The 21,669-nt window shown below is 51.7% G+C and overlaps 1 protein-coding gene across 9 annotated transcripts in view; it reads left to right on the forward strand.

Annotated features, from left to right (window-relative positions):
• Positions 1–460: 460 nt before the first annotated feature.
• CCDC136 (coiled-coil domain containing 136) overlaps positions 461–21,669 on the forward strand; it is a 28,597-nt gene continuing 7,388 nt past the window's right edge. For 6 of the 9 annotated variants that reach the window (XR_009454699.1, XM_059711732.1, XM_059711736.1 and 3 more), the window contains exons 1-15: positions 461–593; positions 1,250–1,357; positions 3,155–3,409; positions 3,533–3,607; positions 10,404–10,727; positions 13,595–13,706; positions 14,287–14,455; positions 14,673–14,813; positions 15,150–15,308; positions 15,560–15,730; positions 16,117–16,302; positions 17,866–18,060; positions 18,747–18,974; positions 20,309–20,761; positions 20,889–21,110. Coding sequence is in view for 8 of the 9 variants with exons in the window: in XM_059711732.1 (XP_059567715.1) it covers positions 536–593; positions 1,250–1,357; positions 3,155–3,409; positions 3,533–3,607; positions 10,404–10,727; positions 13,595–13,706; positions 14,287–14,455; positions 14,673–14,813; positions 15,150–15,308; positions 15,560–15,730; positions 16,117–16,302; positions 17,866–18,060; positions 18,747–18,974; positions 20,309–20,761; positions 20,889–21,110 (2,856 nt within the window). In the remaining variant the exon portion in view is untranslated. The remainder of the gene's footprint in view (positions 594–1,249; positions 1,358–3,154; positions 3,410–3,532; positions 3,608–10,403; positions 10,728–13,594; positions 13,707–14,286; positions 14,456–14,672; positions 14,814–15,149; positions 15,309–15,559; positions 15,731–16,116; positions 16,303–17,865; positions 18,061–18,746; positions 18,975–20,308; positions 20,762–20,888; positions 21,111–21,669) is intronic. The other 3 variants (XM_059711734.1, XM_059711738.1, XM_059711739.1) reach the window with 3 other exon arrangements.

The following is a 21,669-nucleotide window of genomic DNA, read 5'->3' on the forward strand; positions in this document are numbered from 1 at the left end:
AGGAGGGGAGGGTCTGCGCGCTTGGGGGGACAGGCGGGGAGGGTCTGCGCGCTTGGGGGGACAGGAGGGGAGGGTCTGCGCGCTTGGGGGGACAGGCGGGGAGGGTCTGCGCGCTTGGGGGGACAGGCGGGAGGGCTGGTCCACCCTCGTCCTTCCCTCGCCGTCGCTGTGCGCCCTGAGGCCGGGCCCTGACCTGGCGCAGAGGGGTCCCCGCGCGCAGCCGACCCCGGCAGGACCCGGGCCAGACCAGGGCACCGTGCCGCTCCCTCGGGGCGCAGCCTCAGCCCGATTAGCCACGTCCGCCCGCCCGCCCGCTCCCCCGCCCTCCCCGCGCCCCGCCGGTTACCCAGCCGCGGTGCACGGAGGGCTTCCCGGCGGCGGCGGCGGCGGGCGGGGCGGTGTCAGGTGCCCGGCCAGGCCCCGCCCCTCGGCCCGCCCCCTCTCCCTCCCCCTCCCCGTCCCCTGCGCACGGGCGCCGGGTCCGGCCTCGCTGCTGCAGCGTCTGCTCCGGGGGACGGCGGCGGCGCGAGCGGCCATGGAGGCGGCTGCCGGGGCCGGCGCGGGCGCCGCGAGCTGGAGCTGCCCGGGCCCAGGTCAGAGCCGCCCCTTCCTCACTCTCCACCTCTGCTCCCTGCGGACCCAGGGTCCTCCTCCCCCCGTTCCCTCCGTAGTCCTCCTCCGTCCCACCCCCACCTGGCCGGGCTCCATCTTTCCTGGCTGGCTCTCCCGCCACCGCCACGCCTGCCGGGCGCCTCTCCCGCGCCCTCCCCGTCTCGTCTGTGCAGCCGGCGGTGCTTCCAGCCCTGGTGGCTCCGGACCCTGCACCCCGCCGGCCCGAAGGCTCCCGAGGGTGGGGCGCGCCAGGTCCCGCGGGAGAAGGGGGGCTGCAGGAGGGAGCAGCTCTGGCCTAGACCCCTTCCCACAGCCCCGCCCCCTGCACCTGCTCCCTCCGCGCACCACCGCACCCTTTCAGCCGCTCTTTTACTGGCTCCTGTCCTCCCTCCATCCTTGTCTCTCTCCTTTGGGCTGAAGAGACACACACCCTTTACGTGTGTGCAAGGGAGAGGAGGCTGGACCTGGGGGTGCCGAGGAGGGTGCAGGGCGGGGTCCCCGCAGGCGCAGCTCGAGAATTAAAACCCCGGGGCTCCAAAGGGCTAGAAGGCACGTCCCCTTCCGTCTCGGCCCTGCACCCAGCCCCCAGCCCAGCCGCCCCTGGCATCGACAGCGCCCCCTCTGTCCCTGCTGGCAGGCTCCACTGTGACCACTGTAGGCTCCTACGAGGGCTCTGAGGGATGTGAGAGGAAGAAAGGCCAGCGCTGGGGGTCCCTGGAGCGGCGGGGGATGCAAGCTATGGAGGGTGAGTTTTCCCAGGAAGCTTTATTTCTCTCTTCCCCTCGCCTCCTTCCGCCCTCTGACCCCAGAACTCTGAGCCAGGACACAGCTCCTTCCTCAGTTCACCTTAGCCCCCTCCAGCCCTCCTCGGGGCTCCGGCTTGGAGGGAGGTTCCAGGTGCGTCCCTTGGGGACCCTAATCCCCACCTAACCAGGCTGTGTGTCCCGAGGGAGCTGCCAGACAGCCAACAGGCCTCAGCTGGACAGAGCTTTTCAGCAGGGGTCTGTTCTTGCTGCCTCTCAACCCAGACCCCAAGCTGTCTTCTTGTTTTGAAAAGCTGGGAAGGGAGCATGTGAATTATGCTTCTCGTGCCACCATCAGGAACTTCATACGCCAGCCTTGTGGCTTTGGTTCTCTGGGATCGCTTACTGCCTGAAAGAGATGGCCTGGGAGGGGGCAGGCGGGAAGGCCAACCTCCCAACACTCTTGTGTTCCCACACACCCTGGGCCTTCGTGGGTGCTGCCGACACAGGCCCCTGAAGGGGTGCTGGTCCTTTTTCCGGGACGTCTGTGCACACTCAGTGTGGGCAACCCTGCGTCCCCAAGGGGGACAGATGACTCAAGGGACCTCAGATGAACCTTAGGCTGCTGTTATTGAAGAAAATAAGAGCAGGGATTCAGGTTTTAAAACGAAGCAAACAATCACAATCCAGATACGATGTTTGCTATTTAGAGGAACTGCATTGCAGCAAAGGAGAGGGTGCTCACCAACCAGAGGCTAGAGAGCAAGCACACCCCAGTTTCCAGTGCGTTAAAGGCTTTCTCTTACACACAAGCACACCCTCAGACTCCCCCCTGAAAAACTACACTGTGGTCACCAGGGGAGGAAGGGTCTCATTGCACTCAGGAGGGACAGGCAGGGAGGGCTGGGAGAGGGCCGACCCCCGCCCCCACCCCCGCAGACACTCAGCAGGGAAAAGGAAGGTGGACCTTGTAGAAAATTTCAAAAAGAGCACATTTGAAAGGGCCCGTGTTTGTCCAGTAAAACAATCAGAATCACTTCGTTTAAGTGTTTTCTTTCTCTGCCTGCAGACAGGCAATGCCTTTTTGTTACAGAAAGGCTAATTTCTCACAAGCGACCAGGATAATTTTTAACTTTCTACAAACCCCCAAACGGTAACTTGCCCCGTTTGGCCTGAGATATGCCCAGTGTCTGAATCCTTTCTTATTTTTTTTTTTTAAATATATTTTATTGAGTTTTTACAGAGAGGAAAGGAGAGAGATAGAGAGTTAGAAACATCGATGAGAGAGAAACATCGACCAGCTGCCTCCTGCACACCCCCCACTGGGGATGTGCCCGCAACCAAGGCACATGCCCTTGACCGGAATCGAACCTGGGACCTTTCAGTCCGCAGGCCGACGCTCTATCCACTGAGCCAAAACCGGTTTCGGCATGAATCCTTTCTTGACTACTTGTCCCACTACCCAGGGACCGGGACTGGAAGACGCAGGGGTCCTCATGCAAGCTTCACATGGCTGAGCCAGCGCCGGCTGCTCAGTTGGCCCAAAGGTGGTAATGGGAGGCTACCAGGTGCAGTAGGGGTCCAGAAAGGGCCCGGAAGGGGGATGGGCTACCTCCAAACTTGACCCTCACAACTGAAGACTCACGAGTGCCGGGCCTGCCCAGGGGGTCCTTGGGGGACACCAGGTGGCACTATTATAACATCTCTGCCCTGAGCCGGTGTGTTTGAGCGCCAGCCCTAGAAGGACCCTTGAAAGGAAATTGTCTCTGACTCCCTGGTGGGCTGGGTGTCCTCCCTAGGGGAAGTGTTACTCCCAGCGCTCTATGAGGAGGAAGAGGAGGAGGAGGAAGAGGTGGAAGAGGTGGAAGAAGAGGAAGAGCACGTGCAGAAAGGTGGTGGTATGGGCTCCCTGTCGTTGGGCAAGCACCGGGGCCTGAGCCTCACGGAGACGGAGCTCGAGGAGCTGAGGGCTCAGGTGCTGCAGCTGGTGGCAGAGCTGGAAGAGACCCGGGAGCTGGCAGGGCAGCACGAGGACGACTCCCTGGAGCTGCAGGGTGAGTGTCTGTGACTGAGGGCCTGGCACGAAGGCTCTGTGCTCACTGGATCCCAGGCCTGATGTAGGATCTCAGGCCTCATCCTGGATCCCAGGCCTGATGCTGGCCCCTGTCTCATTGCAGGGCTCCTGGAGGATGAACGGCTGGCCAGTGCCCAGCAGGCAGAGGTGTTCACCAAGCAGATCCAGCAGCTCCAAGGTAATTCCCAGAACTCAGGCTGGAGAGGAGGAGGTCTTCCAGGGACTTGTGTCTGGAGGGTTTGGCTGAAGCATAGCAGACAAACAACCTAATTCAGCACTTTCTCCTTTTTTTTTTTCCTCTACTAATCTCACCCTTTCTTCTCATCTCATCATTCCCCTCATTACCTAATTTTCTTTAAAAAAAATTTTTTTTAAATTGATTTCAGAGAGGAAGGGAGAGGGATAGAGAGATGGAAACATCAATTATGAGAGAGGATCATTGATTGGCTGCCTCCTGCAGGCCCCCTATTGGGGGCTGAGTCTGCAACCCAGGCATGTGCCCTGACCGGGAATTGAAACAGTGACCTCCTGGTTCCTGGTTTGATGCTCAACCACTGAGCCACACCCGGCTGGGCAATTTTCTTTCTTTTTGCATCTCTGCCTGGCACTTCTTTCTTCCTTTTCTCACCCTCCCATTTCACCCTTTCTCCGTGTGGTTAACTCTCTCCTTTTTCTCTCCTTCAGCCTCCTCCCTTCACACCTTCACCTCTTTTCCCTGGTTCTCCTGGTCAGTGCCAGGGGTAGGTGATCAGGACTGAATTCCGAACCAGATTGCTTTTCCTGGCCCTCAGAGGGCACCCTGGGAAAAGCAGTGAGCCCATGGGAAGTGGCTGGAGGGGACCCTAACATCTCTTTCTTTTAAGTGAAGCAGATGAAAACGCTTCTTTTGCTCCCTAGGACCAAACTGTGGCCCCCAAATCCCTTTCTTCTAACACCCACATTCCCTTTGTCTCTGGGAAGCAGCAGGGCAGGCGTCCCACATTCCACTGTACCACCGAATAAAGAGGCAGCTTTTGTTATTTCTGTGAGCTTCCGGAAGGTTTCGGGGGAGCTGCCCTAGAAAACAGCAGGGACTCTCCCAGGAGAAGGGAGATCAAGCCAAAAGAAGAGTATAAATGGAGAAAAAAGGAAGTCCAGGAAGCCGGCCTGGAGAGGACAAAGAAAGGGAGGGAGGCTGGGGGAGAGATGTAAGCAAAGGTAGATCCAGGAGAAGTCGACAGCTCACGGGGGAGGGGGGAGGAGAGAAATGGAGATGTGTCGCACAGGGCAGCGTGTGAGCAGTGGTCTCAGAGCACCTAGATTCTTGGGCTCAGCTCTGCCGCGAAACCAGCTTGGTGCTCTTGGGCAAGTCACTGTTATCTTTCTGACACTTGTTTCTTTATTTGTAAAAAGGGGCTAATTTATTTGTTTCTCAACCATTTCTGGAGTGCCTGTAGACCTGGAGGACCAGCTATGAACAAGACAGAGTAGATCCCTGCCCTAGTGAAGATGCATTCTAATAAGGAGAGGCAGAAAATAAACAACACATGTTCAAGTGGCAAGATGCTGTGAATGCAGTGTAACAATAGGATGGAGATGGGGTGAAAAGGGAGTTTATTTTTGATAGGGTAGTTAGGAAAATCCTCTTTGAGAAGGTGACATTTGAACTAAGACCTGAATAATGAGAAAGATCTGAGGAAAAGCAGTTGGGCAGAAGGAATAGCAACTGCAAAAGCCCAGAGGCAAGAATGAGCTTCCTGTGTTTGGAGGACAGTACAAAGGCCATTGTGGCTGTAACAGAGGGCATGTGGAGGACCCTGGTAAGAGAGTTCTGAGAGGCAGGCAGAGGCCAGCTTACAAAGGGCCTTGTAGGCCAGCTGAGAGGTTTGGCTTTTATCCTAAGTACAGCAGAAAGGTGTGGGAGGGTCTTAGCCAGGGCTGGGCTGATATACTGCTTTACATTAAAAAAAAAAGAAAAGAATAAAAAGCACTTTAGCCCTGGCTGGTGTGGTTCAGTTGTTTGAGCATTTTCCCGGTGCACCTGAAGGTTGCAGGTTTGATGCCCGGTCAGGGCACATGCCCAGATTGCCAGTTGAATCCTTTGTTGGGGTATGTGCAAGAGGCAACCGATTGATGTTACTCTCTCATATTTCTGTTTTTCTTTCTCTCCCCCTCTCCCTTCCTCTCTCTCTCAAAATCAATAAAATATTTTTTTAATTACATTTTTTTTTTTTTTTAAAAAGAACACTTTGTCCACTGTGTGGAAATTGGATGGAGGGAACAGAGTCAAAACAGTGAGTTTGGTCAGTAAGTTTTTGCAATCGTCCAGTCAGGAGGTGGTGATTACTGGGATTAGAGTAATAGAAATATAGATGATTCATAATAGATTTTGAAGGTCAAGCCCTCAGGATTTGTGATGAATTGGAAGGGGGATAAGAGATGACTGTTGGTTGGTGGTGTTATTTATTGGGATGGGAAGACGTGGGGGGGTTAGGGGAAGCATTTAAGACATGTTTTCTACATGTTGAGTTTGAAATGGGTAATGACATCCAAGTAAATATGTTGAATTGAATATATGAATCTAGAACCAGGGGAGAAATCAGAGATAAATTTGGGAGTCATTAGCATATAGATGACATTCAAGTCTATGGCAGAGCACCACGAAATCTCATGGAGCTACTGGAAGGGAAGAAAAAGGGTCCAATCCCAGGGTTACTCCAGTATTTAAAGGCCCAGTATAGAAGGAGAAATGAGCAAAAAGGGACTGAGGTAGGAGGAACTACTGGAGCCTTTCATGCCCTGAAAGCCAAGAGCAGAAAGTGCTTCGAGGAGATAACAACTGTGTCAAAAAGTTGCTTAGTCAAGGAAGATGGCCATTTAATTTTGCAAGATGGAGGGCTCTGAGCTATTTTATCAAAGATAGAACCTGATTGGGTTGGGACTGAAGAGGGAAGGGGAGGTGACATGGAGAAGGTGAGTACCGAGAATTCCAGCCGTCATGTTTTGAAGAGAGGCAGAGAAATAAAGGAATGAGACATAAAATCAAGGGAGAGTGTTTGGGGATATTTTATTTTTATTTCTTAGCTAGGACACACTAGATCATGTTTTTATGATGAAGGAAACGGTCCAGTACAGCATGAAAGGCCTTTGCTTAGATAAGGGACATTCCTTTCAAATAAGGGAGTCAGAATCTCAGTAGAGAGACAGGTAGGCAACAACGTGGGAGAATAAAGTTCTAGAGCAGTTTTGCTCAGTGGGACTGTCTCTAGGGTTAGATCTCAGCCAAGCGGGGACGGGGTGGGAGGCAGGGGCCGCAGGTCTGGTGCAGGCGCCCGTCTCCACCCGCGGGAACTAACAGACCGTCCTTGCGCACGCGCGCTGCCCGTTTCCGCCGAGAGGGGGCGCGCGCGGGCTCAGAGGTAGCTGGTGTTGGGAGGCCGTTCGGCCGCCACAGCCCCTCGGGGGCCGGGACCGGCCGGAGTCGGGAGGCCCCCCAGGGAGACCGCCTAAAAGGGGGGCCGGCGAGATGGAGGCCATAACCAGTAAGTGACCACCGACATCTCTGTGCCGCAGCCCGGACTCCCAGACGCTTGGCCTCGCCCCCAGCAGCCCCAGCCCCGCTGCCAGCCGGTGCCCCCTTGCTCCTCGGGCCAGGCCCGCCCAGCTTCTGGATAAGCCGCTCCCTCAGGCCGGCAAGCCCCGCCCCTCGGACCTTAGCGGGTCCTGCCCCTAACGAAGAGGTTTTTCAGGTGCGGGGAGACCGTCCTCGGTTCCCCCCGGACTGGAGCATGTCATGTTTGCGGGGCTAGACTCCAGAAGAGAATCTAAGGGAGATTGGACCCAAGCATCAAGGGCACAGTAGGGAAGTGGAGGTTGGTCAGCCTCCGCAGAAGTCCACCCCAGGCCGGAGGGCCTTTATCCTCATGGCCAGTTGACATGTATGTCTCCCCCACTAGATTCTAAGCTTCTGGGTCAGCTCCTCCCTCGGGCCTACAAGACCCGCCCCTGTGCTGTTCAACCGTGGTTAGAGCAAGGAATTTGTTCTTTCAAACTGGAAGGAGGTCAGAGAATCTCAGTGGAGAGAAGCTTGGGTGTGGCACAGAGGTGATGACCAATTAATACTTGAATAGACCAAGAAGAGGAGGCCGCTGGGGTCATTCTAGGGAAGGAACGACTGGCAAAGGATGTGCCGAGAGCTGCACGTGTGAGCTTGGGAGAGTGGGAATAGGGCAGGAGCCCGTTCCTCCTGCCCCTGAGACACCCTGTCCGTTCAGCATTTATATCTGCAGTATGTCTCCCATTTTTTCCTCTCGTAGTACTCAGTAAACGTTTGTTCAATAGATGACCCCCTGCCTCATTTATGCACGAATACAGCAAATACTGATCAAGCTGCATTACGCCAGGTACTGTGACAAATCCTGGAGCTCTAATGATGAGCAGAACAGACGTGTTCCCTGCCTTCATGAAGCTTATAGTCAAGGAAGTAGGAGAGCAAGGTTTTACACACACGCTCACACACACACACACACACACATACACGCTGCAAAACTACAAGGTGCTTTGAGAACATCTGATAGAGGACTTGCTTAGTTTTTTTGAGGAGGTGGGGGAGAGAGGCTAGAGAAAGTTGAAATCTGGTGAATAGAGTGAGCAGAGGACAGGGCAAGGGATAAGGACAGTGTAACTTGCAGTGTTTGTGGGAAGGTCCTGACCCTCCCAACCCAGTCCTCATTAATTCCATAATCCTGGCTCCCAAATTTTGAATTTTTTATTGGTATCAATGCCTTTTACTCTCTCTCCACGTTTAGGTTCTCCTAATCCCAGATTATCCATGTCCAACAACCCTGAGATGTGCCACAGATACTGAGAGCTCTGACACATTTCTTTTGTAAATTAAAAGCTATTATAAAATAGAGGCCAGTTGTGAAAATTCAAACAGCACCAATGTAGAAAGTAAAAGTCCCCATCATATGCTATCTTGTACTTCAGAAGGAACTGTTCTTTATGGCTGGCACACAGATCTTTCCAGACCTCTTTCTATGTCTTTGTATATTTGTGTTATATATTGTACATATAATTGGTTTTTTTAAAATGTATTTTATTGATTTTTTACAGACAGGAAGGGAGAGGGATAGAGAGTTAGAAACATCGATGAGGGAGAAACATCGATCAGCTGCCTCCTGCACACCCCCTACTGGGGATGTGCCCGCAACCAAGGTACATGCCCTTGACCAGAATCGAACCTGGGACCCTTCAGTCCGCAGGCTGACACTCTATCCACTGAGCCAAACCGGTTAGGGCCATACAATTGTTTTTTTGCAAAAATAAGGTAGTACAATATATTTTATAGCTGATTTTCCTTTCTAGTTAGTATGTATGGAAACCTTTTCATGCCTTTTCTATAAATCTGCCATTTTCTTTTTAATGGCTGCTGATATTCTATTTAACCATCACTAATTTAAACAATCTCTTATCAATCAACATGTAGGTTATTTTCCCATGTTTGGTTACCATGTGATGAACCTACATTTGAATTTCAGCTATGAACTCTAAATAGATATTATTTTAGGGCCAGTACTTACCACAGGCAGTTCATGGGGATTCTGAAGTTTTAATTGCTAAGCTCCCAGACTGAATACATGAGAATAGCCTGTGTAGATTTTTTTAGCCAGGGAATTTTTAACATATATATATATTTCAGAGATGAAGGGAAAAGAGGGAGGGAGATAGAAACATCAGCACAGTGGAAATAAATGCCTGTGTGCATTTACTGAGCCCATTTCCCCACTGGGGAATTGAGCCCGCAACCCAGGCGTGTGCCCTGACTGGTAATGGAACTGTGACCTCCTGGTTCATAGGTCAGTGCTCAACCCCTGTGCCATACTGGCCGGACTAGCCAGGGAATTTTTGAAACGACTCAGGACATAAGAAAAATATTGTAAGTTATGTTTGGCCTTTAATTCTTAGGCGATTCCATGGAAACACTAATAATACTTTCTTTTTGTTTTCATCCTTACCCGAGGAGTGAGGATTTTTTTTTCCCGTTGATATTTAGAGAGACTGGAAGGGAGAGGGGAGGAGGAGGAGAGAGAGAGAAACATGGATATGAGAGAGACACATCAATTAGTTTCCTCCCACACTCGCCCCCGATGACCGGGTGCAGGGATCATACCTACCCTTGACTGGGAATCGAACCCTCGGCGCTCTGGTGCACAGGCCAATGCTCTAACCACTGAAAACACTGGCCAGGGCACTGATAATACCTTTTGTTTTCAATAGCCTAAGTTGTTGCTTTTGGTGCCAACCCTCAAAAATCTACTTTTCTACTACCTTACTACATAGATTCACTCTCTGCTCCCTTCTTAGGTATTCTCTATTTCATACCAGATGAAACTATACTTCTCTGATGGGGTAGAGTCTAGGTCAGGGGTGGGCAAACTTTTTGACTCGAGGGCCACAATGGGTTCTTAAACTGGACCGGAGGGCCGGAACAAAAGCATGGATGGAGTGTTTGTGTGAACTAATATAAGTTCAAAGTAAACATCATTACATAAAAGGGTATGGTCTTTTTTTTCAATAGTTTCATTCATTTCAAATGGGCCGGATCCGGCCTGCGGGCCATAGTTTGCCCACGGCTGGTCTAGGTTGTCAGGGGTTTCTAGATAAGAAAGTGCCTCCCTTTACCTTTGTGCCTCTAGAGCAGGGGTGGGCAAACTACGGCCCGCAGGCCGGATCCGGCCCGTTTGAAATGAATAAAACTAAAAAAAAAAAAAAAGACCATACCCTTTTATGTAATGATGTTTACTTTGAATTTATATTAGTTCACACAAACACTCCATCCATGCTTTTGTTCCGGCCCTCAGGTCCAGTTTAAGAACCCATTGTGGCCCTCGAGTCAAAAAGTTTGCCCACCCCTGCTCTAGAGTCTAGATTAGAACGTGGTAGATTAATTCACTTCTCCTCTTGACCGTCCTAACCTTTGGGTTTTTTTGCAGGTGAGTTGCGGAATCTACGGGAGGAGATTTCCCTGTTAGAGCGTGAGAAAGAATGTGAACTTAAGGAAATAGAACGGGAGTTGCATTTGGCCCATGCGGAGATCAAGAATCTGCGACAAGCCGCAGATGATTCTGCGACTGAACATGAGAGTGACATAGCATCCCTGCAGGAGGACCTCTCCCGGATGCAAAGTGAACTTGATGAATTGGAGCGTGTTCGGAACGAGTATGAGCTGGAGATCACCTCCCTCCGTGCAGAAATGGAAATGAAGACCTCTGACTCATCTAATAGTTATACTCCCTCAGATTACTCTGAGTTGCAAGGTATGAGAGTGCAAGCCCTTCTCCTGGTCTGTCAGTAAAGTCAAGCGGAGGGAGATAGTGTGCAAGAAGATGTTGGAAGGTGGTCTTAGATAATGAATTGGGAAACTCTAGAAAAAACCTCCAGGTTGAATTCAAGACTATAAAGGGAGAAAAACTTACCCAGAATCCCACAGCCAGAGTCCATCATGGTGTGAGAAATAGCACCATGGAGATGTGCCCGGGGAACTCTTTCTCAGAGAGCCATCTGGTGTTTGTCGATTTGACTCGGCTAAAGACCTTCCTGGGGAGGACAGTTCTAGGTGGGAGTACGGGGCCGCCACCCTGGGAAACACTTCCTGCTGCTCCGGCATCATGGCGCTTTGCCTGGACTGCTTTCTGGGGGCCGGGGGGCGGGGCGGGGGGAGGGGGTCCTCCAGTCCTGCTCCCAGACCCTGAGATGCTAATTGTTAGGATCCTTTAGCCCTCCCCAGAGTAGAAGCTTTGGGGGCAAAAAGTCAGAGCACAAGCTGGAGACGAAGGGAGGTTATTTCTAATAAAACACGATGTACTCAGAAGCTCAGAGCTCAAAAGCTTTCAGACAGTGAGTCTCCCAGCTAGTTGCTAGGAGGCATGACATCAGAAAGTTTGCCTTTATTCTGAGGCTAGATTGATGATCTGGGTATAAGGGAGGCCTTATATTAGGCCAGGTCAAACAGAGGCAAATCAACAAGGAATCAAAGAAGTGCAAGGTTTCCCAGCTGTAACAAGCCTCTCAGAAGAGCCTTTGGATTGGTGATGCTGGGAGAGGCAGACAGCCCAGTGGGAAGGCCCGGGCTGGACCTACACAGACTTCAGTTCAGCATCTCAGCTCCACTGAGTAACAGAGTGAACTTAGTCTCATAATGATCTCTCTGAACCTCTGTTTCCATTTATATAAAAAGTGGTTAATAAAAAGAGGAGCTATTCAGTCGTCAGCTAGATGAGATCCTGAAACAGGAAAAGGACTTGAAGGAAAATGTAGATAAATATGAATAAAGTATAGAGTTTAGTTCATATACCAACCTTGATTTCTTAGTCATGACAAATGGACTCATTGTCCGATATTAACAGTAGGGAAACTAGATGAGAACTCTTCCAGGGAATTCTGCATTCTTTGCAACTTTTCTATAAGTCTAAAACTATTCTAAAATTTAAGGTTTATTTAGAAAAGAAAATTTACAGGGCTATTCTGGGGATTAAATGAAATGCCCAACATGTTGAAAGCACTCACATACTAACTAAACCCAAGGCTGAAACCATCAAGTCTATTGTTTAACACACGGTTGGTTTTCATTAAAGATTAGTTTCCTTCCTTCCTTCTGTGGTAATTTGCAGTATTTCAAGGACTTTGCTACATAGATCAGGACTTCTGATTGGAATAAACATTAGAAGTAAATTTCAGGGTGTTGAAGCTGACGGTAGTTAAGACACTTTTTAAATATCAGTAGAATTAATATTCTAAGAGAAATGATTTTTTTTTTAATTCTCACCTGAGGATTTTTTCCATTGATTTTTAGAGAGAGTGGAAGAGAAAGGGAAAGAGAGAAATGTCAACGTGAGAGAAACATCAATTGGTTGCCTCCTGCATGGGCTCTGGCCAGGGCCCCGGCCGGGGAGGAGCCTGCAACCAAGGTACGGGCCCTTGACCAGAATCGAGCCTGGGACCCTTCGATTCGCAGGCTGACGCTCTATCCACTGAGCCATATTGGCTAGGGCAAGAAATAATTCTTAATCATGAAGAAACAAAACAGATATGGGTATGTATCATAGCAGCATTGAGGGTGATATGTGGGTCTGGTTGGGATGTGTCCTTCTGATAGCAGATAAAAGATCATTAGAAAGAATTCTTGACCACATGCAGGCCAGAGTATTTGGTGTGGTGATAAAGGAAGTTAAAGGACCTTCAGGATGCCTGGATTGTCTCCAAAAGGCCAAGACTGGCAGTGTGACACCTGGCAGTTCACATCTCCCAGTGTTTTGTACTGAAAGTGAGGTAATCAAACAGTTCAATGGAAACTTAATTTTAAAAATTTTTTATTGATTTCAGAGAGGAAGGGAGAGGGAAAGAGATATAGAAACATCAATAATAAGAGAGAATTATTGATCAGCTGCCTCCTGCATGTCCCCTTCTGGGGATTGAGCCTGCAACCCAGGCATATGTCCTGATCGGGAATCGAACCGTGACCTCCTGGTTCATAGGTTAATGCTCAACCACTGAGCCATGTAAACTGGTCTCAATGGAAACTTTAAATACAAAAAAAAAAAACAAAAAAAAAGCCAAACAATTAAACCGTCACAGCCTAGCCAATTTGGCTTAATGGGTAGAGTGTCAACCTGAGGATGGAAGGGCCCCTGGTTCGATTCCGGTCAAGGGCACGTATCTTGGTTGCAGGCTCCTCCTCAGCCTGGGCCCTAGTCAGGGCTTGTGCAGGAGGCAACCAATCGATGTGTTGCTCTCACATAGATATTTCTCTCTGTCTTTCCCTCTCTCTTGCACTCTCTCTAAAAATCAGTGGAAAAATATCCTTGGGTGAGGATTTTTAAAAAATTAAAAAAACAAACCGTCATTCCTAAAATCTCAAGACCGTCTTGGTTGGGGTTTTGAAGGGGCACGCAGGACAAATCTGGGAAGATGAGAAGGAGCGCAGCTCTTGAAAGAGCACAGGGAGCCTTTGCAGGGTGGACTCCCTGGGCCCTGTCTTGGAAGCCTCTGCATGTGATATCTCTTCTGTCTCTAGAAAAAGGAGCTGATCAGCCTTCTGCTACCAGGTTTCCAGGCAGGAAAACGGGGGGCTGGTCATCAGTGTTTCCTCCCTAGGACCTCACCCCTCTCTCATCTTGTCCTGCAGAGGAATTGCAGCAACTGCGGGAACGCTACCGCTTCCTGAATGAGGAGTACCGGGTCCTGCAGGAGAGCAACAGCAGCCTCTCAGGGCAGCTGGCAGATCTGGAGAGTGAGAGGTACAGCCGGGAGGCGAGTGGGACCCTGTAGGACTGGGCTTCTCCCCGAGTAGAACTGCTGCTGAAGGCAGATGCCAGGCTCTCGCACGTCCCTCTCCTCCGGGAGGTCTGGTCTTTCCCGTGGTGTCCAAAGGATATGGACACCGCCTAGAAGAGGCATGGGGACCTAACTCAGTGTCTAGGACTAGAGTTGATTGACTTCAGAAGTTTAGTTTTCTTCTGTTCGGGGCATTAGGGGCTGGTTTGCCGTGCCCTACAGTAGCTCAGAAGTGATCCCTTTGTTGTCCACATGGACTTGATTCAGTCTGATGTCCTCTCTCTTGGAGCTGACTTGACATCAGAGCCAGCCTCAAGCTCAACTGGACTGGCACGCTTAGGGTCTCCCAGAGACAAACAGCTTTGAAGATTGAGGTGCTGGGGCCGTTGTGCCCTTCTAAGTGTGTTTTTTGAGAGGGAAATCTCAATAAGAGGCTCCTTACCATTTTTTGCCTAAAACAAAGACATCAGGACCAAGCACAGTTGGCAGGTGATTCTAGGCAGAGTTCTCTCCCAAACATGGCTCTGGGGTTCCTGATTGCAGGACACGAAGAGCAACAGAAAAGTGGCTGGAGTCCCAAACGCTAAGGAGTTTGATGTCAACAGAGTGTCAGACTGTAGAAATGGATTTCCTAGAGCCTCATCCGGAAACCCATTTGTTGCGACAGCAGCTGCTGGGAGCTGAGGAGCAGATATGTGACATGCAGAGCAAGGTAGGGGGATGCAGGCCCTTTTCGTTGTCCCTCTTGTACCTTCTCCTGGCCTGTGTGAGAAACATCTCCTTAGACACAGGACAGAGTTGACGAAGGCGGCGTGCGCTATGGCAGGAGATAGTACTCTGGGGTCTCGCTTGCCTGATGTAAATAGTCTTCCAAGCCTGCCCTTGGAGTGCACTTGTAGTAAGCCGCCTTCCTGTTTCGCTTCCCACAGTGTAAGGAATTGAGCTGTGAGTTGCAAGAACTACATCTTCATCGCCAGACCAGTGAGGAGGAGCAGAGGCGGCTGCAGAGGGAGCTCAAGTGCGCACAGAACGAGGTGCTTCGGTGTCAGACTTCCCAGCACGCCGCCCAGGTAAACACTGCCAGGAAGGGAGTTTGGGGAGGGCAGAAGGGCCTCCATGGAGTCGCCGCGTCCTTCCAGGAGGATGAACGCAGAGCAAGGCTGTGCTCTGCTGACTTGCCCTGCCACCAGGGGTAGAGTCTATCCCAGACCAACTGGAGAGGTCACCTAGCCTTGCATCCTAGAAATGGTAGTCGTCACTGAGTGTCGGCCTCAGAGAAGAAACCAGACCAGAGGCCTGCGGGAGCTCCTCAAGGTGTCTGCACCCGGAAAAGCGCCAGGCTGGTCTGGAGAGGGGCCTGCTGTTTCTTGAGAGTAACGGTTCCACCCGCATCCTTCCCACCACAGAACGAGGAGCTGAAGAACAGGCTCTGTGCCCTGCAGCACAAGTACGATGTTAGCCAGGATGAGCAGACTGAGCTCTTGAAGGAGCAGCTCCAACTTCAGGCTGAGCTCCGGCAGCTCAAAGTCACGAAACCCACATTTACAGAGAGCCAGAGTGAGAAGGTAACAGCAGCCAGAGGTGAGGGGCAGCCTAGGTGCTAGGAGGTTTGGGGAAGGTGGATACGAGTGGAGAGTTAAAATAACTCCAGCCGCCACCTGTGAGCACCGCAGGTGAACTCAGCCGCCCCAGCACTGTGCTAGATGAGAGGACAGCCAGTGAGTGGAGGGTAGGGAGGAGTCTGAGAGTGACGCGGGCAGAAGAGTGAGTGGGTTGAGGGTCCCGGGGGTACTGTCCAAAGGCCCCTCCACCGTAGGAGTTACGGTGCCGGCTGCATAGGCTGCAGCTCCAGTACGAGAACCTCTCGTGTGAGAAGGATCACCTGCTGGACGTGCAGCAGCAGCTGCGGGAGGACCTGCGGTACCAGGAGGCCGAGGTGCAGCGCCTCAGAGACATCGAGGGCTATTTCCAAGAGAGCAATGAGAAGGTAAAAGCAGCTCCAGGTGAGGGAGAAGGTGGCCCGGCCGAGGTGCCGGGCGAGGACGGGTGCAGAGGAGGAGCGGGGTGGCAGGAGGTCTGTGGAGGAGCCGCGGGTGAGGGCGGCCAGCGTTGCCCAGTAGGAAGGTGCTCTCAGCTTCCTTTGATTTTGAATCAGGAAACCAGCCTGTAAAAATGCACCCCTTTACTTTCACCACGCCCCCGATGGAAGCCCAGAGGTCTCTGCGTAGAGCCTGTTAGGGCCTTGTCCATCTCAGGAGCCTCAGTGGGATGGAATTGGGACTGGAAAGGACAGGTAGTACTCCCTGTGTCACTGCCTGAGAGGAGCGAGTGCAGCCGCTGCTCCGGGTGATGGCGGGCTGCTCCCTGCCCCAGAACGCAGAGATGCAGTCCCAGCTGCAGGAGATGAAGCAGCAGTACGAGAACAGCCAGGAGGAGCTGGAGCGGCGGAAGCACATGTACGATCGGCTGGAGCAGGACTTCCTGCTCTGCCAGCATGAGCTGGTGCAGCTCAGGACCACCCAGTCCATGCCGGAGGCCAAGAGAGAGTGTGCTAACAAGGTAATTGTGGTGCAGACAGGTGGGATCTCCTGGGCACTTCCTCTGGAGAAAGGAGGTTAGGGCGAAAGAGGAAGTCATCCATCCACCCAAGGGCGCGATGGGCTCTTGCCCATAGTTAGGAGACTAAGTACAGCTGAGTCCCATCACGGCGGAGTCCAGCGAGGCCGGGAATAGCGGCAGAGCCCCATGCTGTTCACTTTTAAAACAGTTCTCCTTGACCTGAGCCACAGCTTAGTAGGATCCGTGTATCTGGATCCAGTCTGAACACTGGGATGCTTGCACATAATTCCATGTGTAGTGGTATCTTGTCATTTGTGGAGAACATACGCATAGGCCCGTATATGTCACTTTTATCGTTAGAACTAGAAAGAGAAGGTCTCATTTTCTGAGGCAGATTGCAAATGCTCTTGTCAGATGGCATGGTCTTGTGCCCAGAACACTGCTTGGCTTTAGAAGGGCCGCGGCTTCAGAGTAGTTAAGTCCTCTGAACCCGACTCCTACTCTCTTTAAATTGAACAGAATACTACTCTTACCCACTTCCTTTCAGTGACAGATCCTGTAGTGATAAATAAAGCCTTCCTTACTCATTCTTTTCTTATCATAGTGTGTAAAATGCAAGTCACTATCAGTTACCCTGTGTTGAGCGCTTTAGGATCGCTGCTAGGAAGTGGAAGGGTGTTGAAGCATGACAGAGAACAGGCCCAAGATTCTCTAAAAGTAGTGTAACAAGTCACATTCAGCCAAAATGCTCATTAGCTCCTGCCACCGCCAACAGCCGGCTGTGTCCCCAGGGAAAGGCCTTCGGGAGACACAGAATTGGGGAGGTTATTTGTGTCACCACCACAGTCCACCTGCCTTTCTACTCCCAGGCTCACATTCCCCTCCCCCCATTCCCACTAAACTTAGGAGTGAGGCCATCTGTGCCTCCTCCCCTAAGGAAAGGAACCAAACGTATGCTGGCACACGGGGCCAGCTTTTCCTCTGATGATAAAACAGCATTGCGATTAGTCCGATATTAGAAGATTTAGGTTTTTGGAATCATAGGATGATTTTGTTTTCTTAACCCAAATTCAGCAATAGCACATACTTTTCTAAAGATTTTAAAAGATGATTACAAAAACAAAAATGGGGGGTGGGGGATTAGGGAGAAATGAAGTCTTTATTGGTAAGGAGCATACGTAGGAATAAAAGCAAATTGAGGATAATGAGAAGGATGGGGGTAGAATCCCCAGCAGGGTGAGAAAATGGCATCTACCAAAGGAAAGGGCCAGAAGAGAGGGAGGCGGCGGGGAATGAAAGGGGGGGTGGGTGGGTAACACTCCCGCTAAGAATGCTCTCAGAAGGGACTAATAGAAAAATTTCAGGCACAGCCTAACAGCCAGCCCAAGCAGCCTGCTGGCATTCCCAACTCGGCATCTAAAACTGGGCGCAGTGTGGCTTGGGATGATCAGTACAGGGTGGGCAACCCTGGTGAATCGGAAGAGGCAGGAGGACACAGAAATGCTCTGCTAGCCACACAGGCAGAGAACTACCTCAGGAGTAACCGCCCTGCCCCGCCCACAGTGTGATGCACTGCTGTCCAGACTGACAGAATTGCAGGAGAAGTACAAGGCCAGCCAGAAGGAGATGGGGCAGCTGCAAATGGAGCAGTGCGAACTCCTGGAGGACCAGAGGAGGTTGCAGGAGGAGCAGGGCCAGCTGCAAGAAGAGCTGCACAGGCTCACGTTCCCGATACCCAAATCTGGTCTCCTCCAGAAGGTAAAGGCAGCCAGCGAGTGGCTGCTCACTATGGAGAAGTGGCTTTGAGAAGCTTCCCAGGTGTGACTGTGCTTGAGAAAAAGGAAAGGTGGGGATTAAGATTTTTCTTTCCTTAACCAACCACTCCTTACTTTCTCACCAATTTCAAACCAAAGCATTCAATATAGCTGATTAGGGTTTTACTTTTTTTTTTCCCTCCTCACCTGAGGATATGTTGTTTTTTTATTGATGGAAGAGAGAGAGAGAAAGAGAAACACCGATCGGCTGCCTCCTAGATGCGCCCAAACTGAGGATTGAACCCGCAAGCCAGGTGCCCTGACCGAGAATCAAACCTGCCACTTTCCAGTGTAAGGGATGATGTTCCAACCAACTGAGCCACACCAGCCAGGGCTTGGGTTTTATATTTAAAATACATCTTATGCTCTGGGATCTGTCCTGCATTTTATATGTAGGTATTTAATCTGTCTGGAGAAAATATACTTGAAAGTACTTTGTAAACTACAAAATGCACCCAAACACAAGAGGTCAGTTCTACTCAACTGGCAGATCTCCACAGGACTCCCCCGTCCCAGATGGGGAAACTGCAGAGCCAATCAGGGATGCCTAAGGGGAGGGAGGGTCTCCAGCAGAGGGCTTTGCTGGTGACCACCACAGTCCCTGCCCCTTCCTTCCACTCTACCTCGCAGAGTTTCGAGCTACTTACAAAGTTACAAGACCTGTATGAACTACAGCTCCTCTACCAAAGCATGCAGGAAGAGCAGAAACAGCTGATACACAATCAAGAAAGTGTGTTAAAGGAACAATTAGAGCTGCACAAAGAGCTGCATGTTTTCAAAGACTCCCATTTCCAGGAAGTGTTGGAGAATCCAGAAGGTTCCAAATCACTTAAGTCCTCAAAATATGTCCAAGACAAGGTAACCATAGCTAGAGGCAGGGGAACGGTCTGGGGACAGGAGGGGAAGGGGCTGCACAGAAGGGACAGTGTTAGGAAGGCCTGTGAGGCCAGGAGTCAGGATGAGACTGAAGCCCTGACCTGCCCCAGCCATGACTGCCCATGGGCTGGCTCCTGGGGATGAGCCTTCAAACATGGCCTGAGGACCCACCACATGCATGCCCAGCCGCCATCCTGGGAGCACTTAGAACCGGGACGACCGACCCGGAAGTCTGTAATTGCCTGATAATTTGCCTCAATCCCTTTAGCGTCTCGTTTTCCAGATGTATAATATCATTTCAGTGTTTGGATTGCTTGGGACTGACTAAAGGTGTCATCCTTTTCTCATGAGATGGATTGAGAAGTACACTTTTCAGTGATAAAATCTATAACCTTTTGGTGTTCCACACGAGGCCAGTATGGGGCCATTCCTTTCCAAAGGAAGCGTCCTCGCATGGAGAGTTCTTGATACTGACCATGCTGTTTTCATCGCAACATTGGCCAGAACAGCAGCCAGGTCGGGGGGGTCAGACACCAGCAAGGTGTCTCTGAGGGCTCACTGGTGGAGATTTCCATTTAAGTCTCAGGTTTAGGGTGTGAATTTGGCCTGAGGGCTCAGTGAGAGCAAGGAGGAGCAGATAGACTGTTCCAGTTTGGGCAAAATGAAATGATTCAGATATTAGCCTGGACAGGGAGATCCAGGGGACAGCAGGAGTCCAAACTGAGATTTGGTCAGGTTCCAGGGCCAGCAGATTTCAGCCTAGATAACACAGAGACCAGGAACCAGGTATGAAATGTTTCCTCATTCAGGTCTCGTCCTGGGCATCAGTAGCCAAGAAGCCAGGCCCAGAGGGCCTGGGAAACATTCTCAGAGTCCAGATTCAGAATTGGGGCAGGGACTCATAGTGAGACCTTGATCCCCTCTTCTGAGGAATGCTCATATTCCAGATCAAGCTGGTTTTAGAGCTAGAGGTGGGTACAGAGTCCAAAGGTCAGGATGATGGTACACCTGACTGAGAAGAAGGCAGGTGTTCTCGAGCCCCCCTCAGCACTGCTCCAAGGAGAGAGGGATGAGTGCAGAAACAACAAAATCAGGAACCCGGAAACACTGGAGTATCTTTCCTGGGGACATTTTCCCCATGAGCAAGACACTGACCCATGCCAGTACCCGTAGGCTAAGTTGGCGGCCTACGCTGTCCTGAGACTGGAGTGAAGGTGTGCAGTTCTCTAAAGTGTGCTCAGACCTCTGCGCCAGGAGGGGCGCAGCTCGGACTGCAGTGCTAGAGTAACGATGTGTCTCCCACCCACTCCCGGCAGTCCAAGACGATCGCCTCCCACATGCAGACTCTGCAGGACCTATACGAGGCCAGCCAGACCGAGCAGGAGCTGCAGCAGCAGGAGCATGGCCGGCTCCTAGAGGAGCGGAAGAGGCTGCAGGCCGACTTGCAGCTCTGCCTGGAAGAAATGCAGTTGCTCCAAGCCCGGTCCCCTTCTATAAAAAGAAGCCTTGAGTCCTACAAGAAGAGTTATGGTAGCAGCATTGACTGCAGCGAGGGCCTCGGGAGCCCCCAGAGCAGTGAGGAGAACTTTCTCAGGAGCTATGATAGCGAAACCAGTACCAGTGAGACCTACCTGAAGAGTTACCGCACCAGCAGCAGCAGCAGCGTCGTCACCGTTACGAAGACCAGTGGCAATAGCTCGGACACCTGTTATCATAAGAGTTACGTCAGCAGCACTGACGACGAACCTGCTGAGCCGGAAGATCTAGAGGTACAAGTAGCCAGCTGGCACACAGGCGGGGAGAGAAGGCTCTGATCTTATTAAGGGAGGGCCTAGCAGAGCGGGGCGGAGGGCAGGGGCTCCCCAGGGTGCCGTCATTCCTCCCCGCCCTCCACAGAGCTTTGATGACATGGTTGCCGAGGTGCTGGTCAAGCTGCAGGGGGTGCAGGCCATGTACCAGCTCAGCCAGGAGGAGCACAGCCTGCTGCAGGAGCGGATGGGGACGCTCGTAGACCAGCAGAAGGAGCTGAAGGAAGAGCTGGATGCCTGTGAAAAGGAGTTCAAGGAGTGCTGTGAGGGCCTTGAGAAGCCTGCTGCCTCCCCCTGTGACAAGAATGAGGTAACTGCTCTCAGGGAGGCAGGGGTTCTTGGAGGAGTCCCTAGAGCCGAGGCGGTCGGAGCCATTTCAGAGAGGCTGAGGAGAGAGGGACGGGCTCGCTGCGGCTCTGTGTAGTTGCCGCCTTCCTGGTCAGACGGACACAGAGGGCACTGAGGTCCAGGAGGCCGGCAGTCTGCTGCGTCACGGATGGACATTTCTCAGGTACCCACCGTGCTGGACCGTGCTGGATTTACTGATCTTCAAGACTCGGAATTTTTTCCCCACTCTACCACTTCTGTTCTCTTGTTTGTACTATTCCCCAGAGCACTTCTGTCCAGTTGTATTTTTTCACCTGCCAATGTTCTTTAGTTAGTTTGTAAGCACCTCAAGGACAGGGCCCCGCCTCCTCCTGGATCTGTCCTAGTGCCAAGAAGAGTGCCCTGCATCCCCTGGCAATGGGACAGAAAGTGTTGTCTCTGAGCAAGAGCAGCCCGCAGTCCAGCAGGGTCGCTGGGTATGCAGGGGAGAGGGTCAGAGAGCAGACCCCTGGGCCTTGGTTGGCTAGTGTCGATGGCTACCA

Source organism: Myotis daubentonii, chromosome 10 (assembly GCF_963259705.1).
Source record: "Myotis daubentonii chromosome 10, mMyoDau2.1, whole genome shotgun sequence".
In the NCBI taxonomy this organism is placed as follows: domain Eukaryota; kingdom Metazoa; phylum Chordata; class Mammalia; order Chiroptera; family Vespertilionidae; genus Myotis; species Myotis daubentonii.